Source organism: Thunnus albacares, chromosome 17, assembly GCF_914725855.1.
Source record: "Thunnus albacares chromosome 17, fThuAlb1.1, whole genome shotgun sequence".
In the NCBI taxonomy this organism is placed as follows: Eukaryota; Metazoa; Chordata; class Actinopteri; order Scombriformes; family Scombridae; genus Thunnus; species Thunnus albacares.
The window spans coordinates 28,682,197-28,697,500 of NC_058122.1; the positions used below are offsets into that span (position 1 = coordinate 28,682,197).

General features: G+C 39.0%; 1 protein-coding gene across 4 annotated transcripts in view; it reads right to left on the reverse strand.

Annotated features, from left to right (window-relative positions):
- LOC122966720 (caskin-2-like) overlaps window positions 1–15,304 on the reverse strand; it is a 75,997-nt gene that overhangs the window by 12,164 nt on the left and 48,529 nt on the right. For all 4 annotated transcript variants that reach the window (XM_044331025.1, XM_044331024.1, XM_044331023.1 and 1 more), the window contains exons 6-11: window positions 14,354–14,449; window positions 9,059–9,189; window positions 6,990–7,098; window positions 5,918–6,026; window positions 3,847–3,941; window positions 1,413–1,530 (exon numbers count right to left, since the gene is read on the reverse strand). In XM_044331025.1, coding sequence (XP_044186960.1) covers window positions 1,413–1,530; window positions 3,847–3,941; window positions 5,918–6,026; window positions 6,990–7,098; window positions 9,059–9,189; window positions 14,354–14,449 — 658 coding nt within the window. The remainder of the gene's footprint in view (window positions 1–1,412; window positions 1,531–3,846; window positions 3,942–5,917; window positions 6,027–6,989; window positions 7,099–9,058; window positions 9,190–14,353; window positions 14,450–15,304) is intronic.

Here is a 15,304-nt window from a genome sequence, read left to right on the forward strand (position 1 = left end):
TCAATAATCTTATAGGAAAAACACACCTGGGGAGTGACAGGGGATGAATAGATTTCCCTTAAATCCCTCAATAAATAAAGTATAAAAACAATGATCAGAGGGTAATAACCACCATTACACATCAGAGAGAACTCATGATTCACAATAAACCTCCAAAAGATAGTTTCACAGAGACCATGTTAATATTGACCATGAAACATTAGAGTCAAAGGATTAAACCTGTCTGTTTACACCTGTTTGCAGGATTAATAACCCTTTTTAAAAAATGAACCTATACATTTGTGAGCTGTTAAACCTTCAATAACTGATGTTTGATCCACTAGTTTTCAGAAACAAGTAGTTAACACAACACTGACATATTAGCTTTTAAGTTGATATGTTGAACTTGTTAGCAAATAGTTGCTTATTTCCACATCCAGCAGTTACGGAGCAACATTATCATTCATTGATAATGTCAATAATAACTTTTGGGGTTCCTCATGGTTCTATTTTTGGTCCTGTATAGTTTCAATCTGGTTAAAGCTTCTTGAAATTAGGTTTTTTTGTCCACTTGTTTTCAGCAGAACAGTGTAAACACAACTTCTGTCATATTATCAGCTTATAAAGCAGTTGTTGCTAACATGTTAGCAAACAGTTGCTTATTTCCACATCCAGCAGTTTACGGAGCAACATTATCATTCATGTGGAGTCGTGTTTCTGTCCACTTGGTGAATGTAAGTCCAATATTCACTCTCTTTTAGCTCTGTTTTTGTTCTCCACCAACTCCTGAGGGAAATATCTGGCTCTTTAGCTGCTAAATGCTCCACTATGTTCACCAGCTAGTCTACAGCTAACTGTGTCTGTTTGCCGTTTGGTGCTGAGCAGGTAGTGTACAGCGGCTTTTTACAGCTTTTTCTCTGAAAACGACGCTATGAGAGCGCTGAGAGTGAACCAGAACAGTAAAGTTGCAACCGGACAGATAAACAATGAGCTGAAACTCACTATAAAGCTCCGTAAAGCTGAGAGGAGCTGCAGAGTCTCTGATAATTCTCTGTAGGTTCATCACTACGAGCCACGACCAACACATTATACACTGACAGTGAACACAGTGGAGTTTTAGAAATATAGATTATATCTGCTCCAGTCTTCAGTTGGAACCAATGGGCTTGGGGCTGCAGATAGAGTAGAGAAGTCACAAACTTTTGAGAGAATGCACATTGTTGGTTTTAATCTGCACATGAGATTTGTTGAGAATATAAAAATGTAAAATAATGGAAGCCTCTATCAGCTTTCCTGTGTTTCCAACATCATCTTTGACATTTTGACTGTCATCAGACAGGGTTTGATATTTTCGCCGAAGGTCTGGAGGCGTGAGAGGCCGAGTGACGACAGAAACAACCTGTTAAACCCTCCTTTGGGTGTGTTTAACTGACCGTTTCGTCTGCTGATGACCTCCACAATGGATGGAGGGAAGAAGCCGACTCTGTCCGTCCCTCTCTGGCTGTCGTGGATGTGTCCCTTCCAGCGTCCGTCCATGTGCTGCTCCAACACCTGCAGGAGGACGAGACGGTCACTGAGGGCCCCCTCCCATTAAAACAAATAAATGAATGAGAGAGTAATGCAGGACAATAAAGACACAAAAGGAGAGAATGATGTGTTTTAATCATTAACCCAATTAAAAGAATCCTCATTAAGATGTTTATGTTGTTGCAGTGACGTGAACCATAAAACCAGCTGAAACGGCAGAGAGTTAATAATTCCCAAGGTTTTCATTGATTAAATTAATGCAACCTGGACCAGAATAAGTGGCAGAAAATGAATAGAATCAATTAAAAATAATGAATTAATGTTAGTTTTCTCTAAACTCTCCACAGCGAGCACATGTTTGCTGCAGGTCTAAAGCTGCTGACTGAAATAGAGCTGCAATTATTAGTCGATTAATCAATTGTAGCCAACTATAAAATTAATCGCCAACTATTTTGTTAATCAATTAATTGTTCTGAGTTATCTTTTTAGAAAAAAAATGTCCAAATTCTCTGATTCCAGCTTCTTAAATGTGAATATTTTCTGGTTTCTTTAGTCTCTATGACAGTAAACTCAACACTGATCCACATTTTTCACCATTTTCTGACATTTTTTTAGACCAAAAAACTAATCAAGAAAATAATTGACAGATTAATTGATAATGAAAATAACTGTTAGTTGCAGAAAAGGATTAAACAGCTTCCTGCAGCACGATCCTCTGCCGCATCAGTCTCACTTGTAGTTTATAGACATAGAACGTCTTTTTCTACAGACGAACGCTACTTTCAACATCTGTTTTGTCGTCTGGATTTTTCCAGTCTTCATACAAGACATAAAAAAAAAACTGCAGAACTTCAGCACAGCAAGGTTTTTAAGTACAAGTCTGAACATGAACAGACTCACAGCTGCATCACTTCAGCTTTACTCACCACTGATTCACTCGCAGGAAGTCAGACCGGTGAGCGCTTTGACTTCAGATGTTTAATATTTCTAATGTTTCATCAGTGTTGCACTGACTCTGTTGCAACATGTAGTTAAGAGTCAGTCATTTATGGGATGTGTTGGAGATAACTGAGGGGTAGAGGTGTGAAGCTGCTTGTTCAGGAATTGTTTTTCCCTGTTCTGTATTCACATTACTAAAATCCTCGATTTACTTCAATTACTGAACATAGAAACTTAAGACTCTCCTGGATAAAGTAACCATCATATATGTTCTGACAACCAGGTCTTTTCTTCGTCATTTCAGCGGACAGCTCTGATTACTACAATACCCAAGTCAGATGCATTTGGGAACAAAACGCAGCACTATAGTTATTGAATTAATCCAAAATCTGAAAATAAATTGATTTAATCTGCAGACTGTAAAATCAGTTTTCTGTGAAGCAGAATGTGAAGATCTGTGATTGGATGTTTCTCACTGAAATGCACCTTGGGAAACGTAGTTAATCCTTCCGTTTTATGTCCACAGTCTTGTAGTTTTGACTTTTCATTAAAGACAGGTTCATACTGTATATACCTGGTGCAGCTGCAATGATTAGTCCATCCTCAGAAAATTATTCAGCAACTATTTTGTTAATCGATAAAGCAATTTTTAGAACAAAAATGGCTTCCACATCTTTCACAATTTGCTGACATTTAATAGACCACATGAATAGAGCTGCAACGATTAGTGGATTTATCAATTAGTTGTCAACTATTTGAAAATAGATTAATCATTTTGAGTCATTTTTTTTAAGAAGAAAAAGTCCAAATTCTCTGATTCCAGCTTCTTAAATGTGAATATTTTCTGGTGTCTTTAGTCTCTATGACAGTAAACTGAATATCTTTGAGTTGTGGACAAAACAAGACATTTGAAGACGTCAACTAGATTAATAAATAATGAAAATCATCCAAAAATGAAAAAGATTTTTACTTCTGGAACTCTGTTATTACCAGAAAGAAACAAATCTCACAATCAGAACCTAGAAAACTAGAATCATTCCTGCTTTATTTGGAGGAACGAGGACTAATTATAAACTGAAATTAATAAAATTAAAAAAAAGAAAAGATATATCAGTGATTTTCAAAACATCAAACATCTTCCAGGTCACAGACACACGGAGAGAGAATTCTGCTGGAAAACTGAGATTTTAATTTAAATTACAGGTGAGACAGGAAGTGATGCGTCAGAGGGAAACACCTCTGATGAAGCAGAATGTGTGTGTGTGTGTGTGTGTGTGTGTGTGTGTGTGTGTGTGTGTGTTGGACTTGTCTCCACCTGTTTCTAAGAGATTAAAGGTTTGTCTGACTTCAAACATTGACCTTTGCTCAGACATTTTTGAGAGAGAGGAGTAAGCGTCTCACCATGATGACGTCTCCGGCTCGGATGTTGAGGGCGGTGGGGTCGTGGAGGTTCCAGTAGTCCTTGAGAGCTCTGACCTGCAAAACGCCCGTCGCGTCTGTCGGAGAAACAATTCACAGTTCAGTTTGGGAGGTCAGGAGCAGAAACAGAAGCAGGACTTTAGAAATACGGAGTCCAAACTCCTCCAGAAACACCCACAACTGTAAGAAACTAGAGAGTCAGTATATAAAGCTGCAGAATCAGTAGGAAGTTATTTCAAGAGACTGCAGCTGACATATAGAAGAAACGCTCAGACAACAGGGAGAGTTTATTCTAGAAATGATTAAAAAAAAGTACTATGCAAAAGTTTCAGGCCGTTTAGATGTTTAGATTCTTCTCCATAATGCTCAAACATCCAGCCAGAGTCATAAAGATCTATCTTCATCAACAAGAAGAACAAGGAGTCCTGCAACAGTCAGTCTGGGATTAACATAAAGAGACAGAAGAAGAACTGTGGCAACTTCTCCAAGATGCAGGAACAACCGACCTGCTGAGTAGCTGAAACACTGAGGAGAACTGCTGCTGTTTTAAAGACAAAGCTGCTCACAGCAACATATTCATTGACTTTCTGCTGTTTAATCAACTTTGGATCAAGTTAGCTGATCAATAAAAACTATTCAAAACATCACTCACTTTACTTGATGTGTCTTTAACTTCTGCACAGTATGTACTTGCTGATACTGATTAAAGCCAGACAAAAATATGAGTCAGTACATCAGTATCAGCGTATATATGTCAGCTGAGGATTATCAACCAGCAGCTTCACATCTTGAGGCTGAAGTATCTTAGACGGCCGCTAGCTGCTCCAACTGACTCACATTCAAAAAGCATCAACTTGTCTCTAGAAACACTGAGTCAATCATTGTTTTCAACGAGTCATTCTGGTCTCAATCTCTAAATTCAGACCCTCTAATTAGTGTGCTGGTGGTCACTTTGGAGATTATTGCTCCGTTAATATGATTTGAAGACTTATAGTAGCTTTGACGTCTGCCGTGTGGGCGTTGATTGACAGCTGTGATTGACAGCTACGTCCGTCTTTATATACAGGATATGTTTTGAGTTTTATTCAGAAACCATGTCTACGTTATATCATTTGTCCACCAGAGAGCACTGACAAGTTTATTTACAGTAAAATGTCCTGATCACTACAGGTCGTCACTGTTATAAGTGAGCGAGTGCTGAACCCTCAGACATAGCATCACACTTCTACAACATTGTCAGAAAACGTATAAAAATCGATGCAGCAGAACCAGAAACAGAGTCTTTTATAGAGTACCTGCAGTTGTTTCTCACAACTGAAAGAAACTTTGGACAAGCCATCAATGTTCTCAATGTTCAATTATTTCATAAATGGCTCAAAATTATTAATTGATAATCAAAACAGTTTTCTGCAGCTTGAGAGAATTCCTCTGAAAATTAGAAATATACGGTAGAAGTTTCTCAGTTATGCCAACACTAATTTGAAACTCTGTCCAAGTTAATATAACGAGCATGTACGACTATCTGTGAAGCCACAATCACATAAACTGTATTTATGTATTTTCTGTATTTTAATGTCTCCTCTCTCTGTTGTGCTGTTAAGCTCAGATCTGCTTCTGTCTGTCTGCGTGAAACCAACAAAGTGAAAAAGTCTCACATCGATAATGAATCCTCAGCAAGTGTTGACTGAGTGTGTTCAAGTTATTCATGTCTGCTCTGCTTCAGTAAACAAGACGGGAAAGTCTTCTTCAACACAACTGCTCATTATTCCCTCAGTCGGTTCCCACAGGAACTTCAAACGCCGGCCGGATTACAGAGCGCACACACAGTCTCTCATACTGTATATACAGCTCTGTGGATGTGAGCCGGCTGCTCTTTGAAGCTGTGAGAGCTGACAGATACGAGTTTAAGGTTACATAACCCCAAAACTTTAAGCACCAGCTGCTTTTGTGAATTGCAGATTATAGTGTAGCGTCAGGTGAATCTGCAGCAAAGAGAGCTGAAGACGAGCTCTGAGGGGAGAAGTGAAGGAAGCAGAGTCCGTGTGTTTCTGACCTCGCAGCAGCTGCTTGATTTCCTTGCTGGCGTGCGACGTGGTGAACTGGTTGACGATGTCCAGGGCCGTCTGGTTGTAGGTGTTACGGATGTTCACGTCCACTCCGGCCTGAACAGACGACACAAGAACAATTCAATTTACTGTTTTCAGTCTCCAGTTTTGTTTTTTGGTATAAAAATAATTAGTCTCAATATATTGAGACTATTTACTTCTGAGGTTTCAGGTCCTCCAAATTCAGTTTAGTTCAGTTAAATTAAATTAAGTTAAATTAAGTTCAGTTAAATTAAGTTAAATTAAGTTAAGTTCAGTTAAGTTCAGTTAAATTAAATTAAGTTCAGTTAAATTAAGTTAAATTAAGTTAAATTAAGTTAAGTTCAGTTAAATTAAGTTCAGTTAAATTAAGTTAAATTAAGTTAAATTAAGTTAAGTTCAGTTAAATTAAGTTAAATTAAGTTAAGTTCAGTTAAATTAAGTTAAATTAAGTTAAGTTCAGTTAAGTTCAGTTAAATTAAATTAAGTTCAGTTAAATTAAGTTAAATTAAGTTAAATTAAGTTAAGTTCAGTTAAATTAAGTTCAGTTAAATTAAGTTAAGTTCAGTTAAATTAAGTTAAGTTCAGTTAAGTTCAGTTAAATTCAGTTAAATTAAGTTCAGTTATCTAATCTGGCGCCTCTATCAGCAGTAATCATCAGGACAACATAGAGGTTTGATTCTAAGACGCATCGCGATGCAGACGTGGAGACGCTTCTGAATCGACTCTCAAATGTCAAAAATCGATTTTCTAAATGTTAGTTAATAACGTGAACTCAACCGTCAGTCGACAGTACGCACACGCTGGAGTCATCTTGCAGCTCATCTTCCAAAAAGGCAGCTGTTAAAAGCATTTTTTGATTCAATGACTAAATAATTACCTTTGCGAGACGAACCTGAAGTATACTGTGAACTTTCTACGCCGTCTTTCAGAGACTAATGTTAGCAGAGCGGTCAGCTGACCAACACACACTACAGCATTAAACAACTTAAACCAACTCTGAGGTGTATCTGTATATAGTGAGTGTTCAGGTGAACTCACGTCCAGCAGCAGTCGCACCACCTCTGTTTTCCCGTACAGCGAAGCTTCGTGCAGAGCCGTTCCAGACTTGGTGGTGTTGTTGATGTCGATGCCGGCCGTCAGCAGCAGCCTGCGACAAACAGAGACACACCAAAAAAGCCCTAAATGGTTTTTAAACATAACTCTGGTTTTATTTATCACTAGGCAACAGCTTGTTGTAGCTTGTGTACTGGTGTTAATAACAGTCATAAACTTTATTTCTACAGAACAACTCGAGTATAAATCCAACACAAAATGCTAAATATATACATATTACACAGCAGGTCCATGTAAACGTCTACAGTGTGACTATGAACACACACACACACACATGTAGAAACACACATGAAACAAGGATGAGAGCATCACTGAACTGGGTCACGGAGCCGTTGGAGGCAATTTCAGATTTCAGAGCTCTGCACACACACACGACGACCAGCACCAGAGTTCATGCTCCACATCCCCGTGCAAACACACCGGCTCAGTGGTTAACAGCCACAAACCACAGCAGCCTTCACATCCACACTCACACACTGAGAACCACCGCAGTCACCACACGTCTAATGTCCACAAACAATGACACAATCATGTGTTTAACATGAACATATATACATATTTAGGGACTCATTACAGGGTGGATTCTGCTCTTTGTTTCACTCAGTAGGCTGTTTTTTATTTTATTCTTTTATCTTTTATTTTGAAATACAGCAGCAAGAGTATTCGTTGACTCCCTGATCGTCCAGGTTTCTGCAGCGTTCACTAAATTTAATTTTAGATTTTTTCTAAGATCTTGTAAATAGAGGTGTGACGTGGGAGGAGATACTTCAGGTGTCTCTGGTTCATTCATGTAGACGACGTTAGTGACTCTCAGTTCTCTCTTCTACAACATGAAACTCTGCTGGTTGAATCATCAGAACAAAAGATGAACAGCTGTGTTAGAAAATATCTGGTTCTTTCATAAAAAGTCAAAGCTACACAAAGCCTGTGGACATAAAAACAGAAGGAGAGAAGTTAAATACGACTCCCAAGGTGCATTTCAGCTAGAAACATCCAATCACAGAGCTTAAAATTCTGTCATTTCACTTATAATTTCTGGGTCACTTTTGATCGAATTCGGTATCTGTGGCGCCATGTTTTGTTTACAACTGCAATGATGACGCGTTTTAATTCACTCCTGCTCTGATTGGCCTCTTCTCCATAGCAACGGCAGCTGAGGGCTCATGGGTATTGTAGTATATTTAGTTGTCTGCCAAAATGACGACAAAACCTGATTTCTCAGAAACAAAGTTGAAATAATTAGAACATAAACATATATGATGGTTTACTTCATCCAGGAGAGTCCTGAGTTTCCATGTTCAGGAATATCGAGGATATCGTTTAAATAAAAATGGGAAAACACTTCTGGAAGCAGCAGGTGCTGTCGGGACAATAAGGCCGATAATTATTTAGTCCATGAATTAATTAACATGTATATCATATTTTTATCATTACTTCCCTGCTGTAAATAATAATTATCAACAGTAATATAAGAATTAATCAATTAACATGACTTGGACGCAGATAAGTGGCAGATTCACATGACTCTATTAAAGGACTATTACAAATGTTTTATTTTAAATGACTTGATTGGATAAAGTGAGTTAACTAGACAATTTTTTTGTTTCAGTTTAATGTTTTTAAACTCCTGCTGAATAATTGTTGTTATTTTTTTAGCACATGGATTTGGAGCTTTTGATATAATCCACTTACTGAGGTGAGATATTAACATGTTTATATATATATATATATTATTTCTCTCAGCAGCTGGAGGTAAATATTGTTAGTGGTGAATTTAAATTTTAAACTTTTTTAATTAGCTCAAACCTTTTCAGTCTCTGATCTGCACTTTAAGATGCTTCCCTGTCTTAACATGTAACACTGTGAACCAGACTTCATTCACAAAACTCCACATCCTCCTCACTCTTTCCAAACATATTGTGATTTTTTTTTAAATTTAAAGGCCGTCAACAACAAAAATCTGACTGAGGTTTGGCTCCTGAGACTCATCTCACCGTATGATGTCTTTGTGTCCGTTGCGGGCGGCGAGGTGCAGCGGGGTGGTGAAGGCCGAGTCTGTCGGCTCCTTCCTCTCTCCCTCCAACAACGCCACGACCATGTTACTGCTCAGCAGCAGCTGGGCCACCTGAGGAGTCAGGAGAGACGTCGATAAGGTGAAATGAAGACTAAACTGCAATTATAACACCTGCAGACAACATAACATAACACACAGAGCAGCCAGCTCAGACGCCTGCAGGTGTGAATGATGTAATACCGCAGTGACCCAAAACACCATAAATGAGTCCAGATGTTTGGCAGCAGACGGTTTGACTCACAGCTGGAACCTCATGTTCATTTTTAAGAGAACAAAACTAAATTTTGTTCCAATCTATCAAGTAGATGTTCAGTTATTTCAAAGCATAAGTGAAAACTTTGACCTGCTGTTTTAAATTATATGGCAACACATGTGATAGTTTTATAGTTTTTTAAATTTTATGGCAATCAAACAGTTGTTGAGGTGTTTCAGTCTGGACCAAAAGGCGAGTGAGGTGATCAGTCCACTAATTAGTTTTTAAAGGGAACGTATTCTGTTTTTTGTGGTTTACTGTTATTTATATCTTGTTCTGATGTCAGATGTTAAACATGGTCAAAGTTCCTAAACCAGAGGTGAATGTCAGTAGAGACGCTGCCTGCAAGTCAAAAATCAGGGCTTCAACCTGCCCTGAACGCTTCGTTTATGACGTGTTTTTCTACCTTGCTGATGTCAGCTCATCGTACATGCCCTTAAACGGCCGTCCATTCTGTAGTCTTGGTTGCTGAGATTGTTGCTAAGGTGGTTGCTAAGGTGTTTCCATGTGTTGTTCAGCTCCAACATGTACGGATGGATTTGAGAAGTTGACATTTGGAGTAAAGAAGGAGAAAAAGAAGTGAAATCCTGCTACTATAGTTTGTTTACGTAGCCTCCGGAGCCGGAGGAAGCTTCCTGAAGCTGACCAATCAGAACAGAGTGGGCTCATTAGGAGGGCGGGCCTTAAAGAGACAGGAGCTAAAACGGCCTGTTTCAGACAGAGGCTGAACTGAGGGGCTGCATAAAGGACCAGTAGAAGATAAATAAGGAGTTTTTAACTGGAAATCATGCAAAGATATTCCAGTAGAGCCCCAGAATATAAATATAGAGCTAGAAATGTGCAGAATATGTGTACTTTAAAGTTTTGCCAAATTGATGAAGTTTTATTTGATGGTGATTGACTGTTTCTATCTGCAGAGGGAGAATAATGCTGTAAAAACAGAGCCTCAATAATAAACATGGATCTTATGAATCATCAGTTTAAGTTTCTGGATCATTGTCTTTGGTTGAATATGGTTTAGGATATGTTATTGATCACTATTTCTTAAAAATTTGAATCGATTGCGTCTGTTTTCATATCCCTTGTTAAGTTACATCAACTGCTGTTTTTTATTCATTTTTCTGCTGATCACATCTGCTTATTGATCAGTGATTACTCTGTTTATTCTGTATATCTACATATTTTATGGTGTGTGTTATATGTTTTGTAACTCCTTCACTGTATGTTGTATTTTAACCAGGGTCCAACAGTCCAAAACCCAAATATATTCAGTTTACGATCATGTAAGACACAGAAAAGCTTTAAATGACCACATTTGAGAAACTGCAACCAGCAAACATTTGGCATTTTTGCTTAAAAATGACTAACAGTTGTGGATTAATTTCAATTTAATATCTAAACAAAAAAATCTGCCAGTTTAATTTTCCTTGAACAAATACGGCTGCAGAACAACGGCGGGAGCTGCTGCTTGACAACGTCTCACCAGCTGACTGTTAATAACTCGATAAACACCATCAATGCTTCAGTTTTAGAAGGAGAGCTGAGTGGAAACACAACAGCTGCTGTTGACACACCCGACACACCCTGACATCACTGAGTGGCAGCTGATGCCTTAACACACACACACACACACACAAACACACACACACACACACACACACTCTCTCTCTAAAGATATCTCAGTGAAGTTTGGATCAGCTGTGAGAGGATCAGGCTTCACTTTCATGTCTCATTTAACAAACTCACACGAGTCAGAACAAAGACGACAACAAAAACTTTTAGATCCTTCATCATTGAGGAGTTTGGTCATGTTAGTTAGTTTAACTCCAGCTCCAAAGACTAATAACAGCATCATGTTTTCAGTCTCAGGAGAGTAGTTCTGTGTAAAGCCGTATTCAGACCAAATCAGGCAGTGCGGCATTGAGCTGCAGGGTCGTCCGGAGGTGTGGTGGGGGGGGTTGTGGGCGTGTTTATTTGTGCTCTACAACGTAACCGCTGTGAAACAATCAGGAGATGACGTTTTATTGATCTGATTCACCGGCTTTCTCGCTACCAGCGCTCCCTGTCTTCATTCACTCTCTAGCTCGCTCCACCACTGCCGCTGTCTCTCTCTCTCTCTCTCTCTCTTTCTCTGTCGTCTTTTTTAAAATGAGTCACGAAGCTGACAGCAGAGTCTATCTTTACTTTTAATATTATCAAACAAAGAGAAATGTCCTCCCCTCATCCTAGTGACGTCTTTGTGCTCTGTCATGGCAGCGTTTACAGCTCTGATCAGTCTGATCTCTGGCTGTGATTGGTCACCGCAGCCTTCAGCTGCAGTGACGTCAAGTTGCGTTTTTCCAAAAATTGACTCTGGCTCAACATTTTCGGCTACAGTCTGGTGCAGCGCCGCAGCGGCTAAAACGGCCACAGCCAAAACGCACTACCCCCATTCAAATGAATGGGAAGACTGGCGTTTTCACCGCACCACCTGATTTAGTCTGAATACGGCCTAAGACAGACACAACTGAGCATGTGCAGCAACACAGTTCTGTTTACGGCTTCACTAGCTTGTTGTGCAGCAGATCACAACCTCTGGACTTTGTGCTACATTATAAATAACTTTAGTATCAAGTCAAGAGGTTGTGATCCAGATCAAACTGAAGTCTTGATTATTGCTCCTGATAATCTTCACTCAGTGATCAGGCAGAAACTTGTTGTTTATCCTCGTCTTCTCGGTCTAGTCTGCGTAATGTAGGTGTGATATCTGACCAATCAATGAGTTTTGATGCTTATATTAAGATGCTGACTCAACAGCAGAACTCATTACACTGATTTTAACCTCTCTACATTGACTTCCTGTCAATTTTGGAATTCATTTCAAAACCTTGGAGCTCACTCATAGAGCGTTACATGGTTCCACATTGTATCATGGACCTTCTGCACCCCCACACCACCAGCTGAGCTCTCAGGTCCTCTAACCAGGGTCTTCTGAGGGTCTTCTGAAGGTCTTCTTAGGGTCTTCTTAGGGTCTTCTGAGGGTCTTCTGAGGGTCTTCTGAGGGTCTTCTGAACATCTTCTGAGTGTCTTCTGAGGGTCTTCTGAGGGTCTTCTTAGGGTCCCTCGGACACGCTTTAAGATTCGGGGAGATCGTGCTTTCCAGTTGGCAGCAGCTAAGGTTTGGAATAGTCTCCCTACAAGTCTGAGGTCTGTTGAGACAGACATTTAGGCAGCATGTGGTATTTTATGTTTTAACTTGTGTTTTATGCCTGTTTTTTTCTCCTGTTTGTTTTATTTGCTGTTTATCCTCGATTTATTTTGTGTCTGCCTGTGAAGCACTTTGAAAGGTGCTATATAAACATACTTTACCTACTTTACTTACTTACCTGCTCTCTAGAGACTGAAACCATGATGCTGTTATTAGTCTTTGGAGCCGTTTTTCTAAACAAACTAATGTGACCAAACTCTTCATGATGAAGGAACATGTCACCCAGTGCAGCGGCTTATAGTCGGGTTGATACAGTATTGATTGTTTATTGACTAAGTTACAAGAAGTAAAGCTGTGTAAACACAAGTACACAGTAATAGTTTTTTGGAAAACAGCGGCGGAATAAGATGAACCTGAACCAGATAAAACTAAATGACTGGTCAGGATGGATGAACTTTGTGTTTGTGTTTCCACCACAAAATGTTTGAAAGCAGTGAGAGAAAAACATGGAGACAATACAAAGACAACAGTGATGTTTACAGACAGAGATGGAAATGTAGCCATGGCAACGTAATCAAAGCTGAGTGTATGCGAGTGTGTTTGTCCAGCTGTGACTGAGTGTTTGACCCGTTTTTAAACGAGAGCAGCCAAAACACCCTCAACAACTTTCTGTTAGCCTGAAACTTCATGACTTTTCCAAAAGTGACCAAGAACAAACAAACATGGAAATATTTCACCTTTTTATTTATGTTTGTGAACCTCATACACATTTTATCTCAGAGTCAGCACCTCAGACCATTCTCATCTCTATTTCTCTATATTTATCTCGTTACATGTATTTGGTTCTTATATGTACTGAAAAACATTATTACTTATTGTTTCTTTCCTTAATACAGCCTTCTATCAGAAAGTCTCATGTCTCGGCCCGGTTACCACAGTAACAGTCAAATCAAGCGCACCTGCAGAGCAGCCGTCCTGCACTAAACTGATATAACAGCTACATGAGTCACATGTTTTACCTGAAAGACTCGTGTTTTCATGCTGCTGTTCATCATCTGTGATGTGAAAACATCAGATTTACACACAGTCAGAGAAATAAAAAAGTCCAAAATCCAAGTGCAGCACGGATCGTCTCTCCTGATTGGCTGCTGACGGTGCTGTCAGCCGTCAGCAGAGACGCTGGTAGAGTTTACTCACTGAATTAACACCAGAGCTCAGAGAAGGAAACAGTCGCTCTGCATCGCACTGTCCTCCATCTCCATCGTCCTCTGTTTCCATCTTTCCTCTCTGTTTCCATCTTCCTCTCTGTTTCCATCTTTCCTCTCTGTTTCCATCTTCCTCTCTGTTTCCATCTTCCTCTCTGTTTCCATCTTTCCTCTCTGTTTCCATCTTCCTCTCTGTTTCCATCTTCCTCTCTGTTTCCATCACAGTATGTTTTTATACTATTTAGAGACAAGAGTCTGTAAAGGTTTACAGGGCGTCATGCGTTGCTCCGTGTGTGTAATGACGTGGATAAAAACGCGGCTTATCAACTGCATCAGCGACTTTTAGTGGGCAGCCTTAATATTTTGTGTTAAATAAAGTCATTTACAAGGACACAAGTTATCTCAGGACACTTTTCACATAGAGCAGGTCTAGATGTGCCCTTTAACAAGAAGAAAGCTCAGGCAGAACCGGAGTCTAGGTGGACGACGTCTGCCTCGACTGCTTGCTTAAACTAAATGATCCTGTGTGATAATAACGTCTCTATAATCTTATTATTTTATTTGGCTCACCTTGACTCGTCCAAACTCACAGGCCAGATCGAGGGGAGTCTTCTTGGCCTTGTTGACCAGACAGGGGTTGGACTGATGCTGCAGCAGCATCTCAGACTGAAACAGACACAACAACAGCTTTTAAATACATTTTACAAAGTGAAACAACAAGAAAACGTACAAGAGGTGACAGACGAGAGAAACGTTTGTGTGTGTGATGAAGGAAAACAGTGGATGTAAAGTAGCAGAGTCGAGGAAAATAGAATATGGATAATAAAGATAAAATATATCACATTGATAACATGGGAATAAATATCTAATAAAAAACTGCATGTTAACATCTTGGAAGCAGCATTTAAATGAATTAGAGCTGCAACAATTCAATAGTTGATTTTATCAGTTAGTTGCCAACTATTAAATTAATCAGCAACTATTTTGGTGATCGATTAATCGTTTTGAGTCAGTTTTTTAGGAAGAAAATGTCAAATTCTCTGATTCCAGCATCTTAAATATGAATATTTTCTGGTTTCTTTTGTCTCTCTGACAGTAAACTGAAGATCTTTGAGGACGAAACAAGACATTTGAACACCGATCAACATTTTATAGACCAAACAGCTAATTGATTAATTGAGAAAATAATCAACAAATTTATTAATAATGAAAATAATTGTTAGTTGCAGCCCTAAAAGCAATAATCTCAGTGTTGACATAAAAAATATGAAAAACAAACAAAACAGACTGTAATCAGTTTAAAGTTTTACATTTTGATTTCAAATCAAGCTTTAATATTTTAAGCAGAAGCCGCAGACTCTCTGATCACATCGACATTAAATCTGTCTGAGGATGATGCTCAGCGGGGGGGCAGACTCACCTACATTCAACATAATCCTAACAGATTAAATAACAACAGAACAACAGTCAGATCTGAGCTCAGGATTCATTTAAAAAAACACCAAAAACATCCCGTCCTCC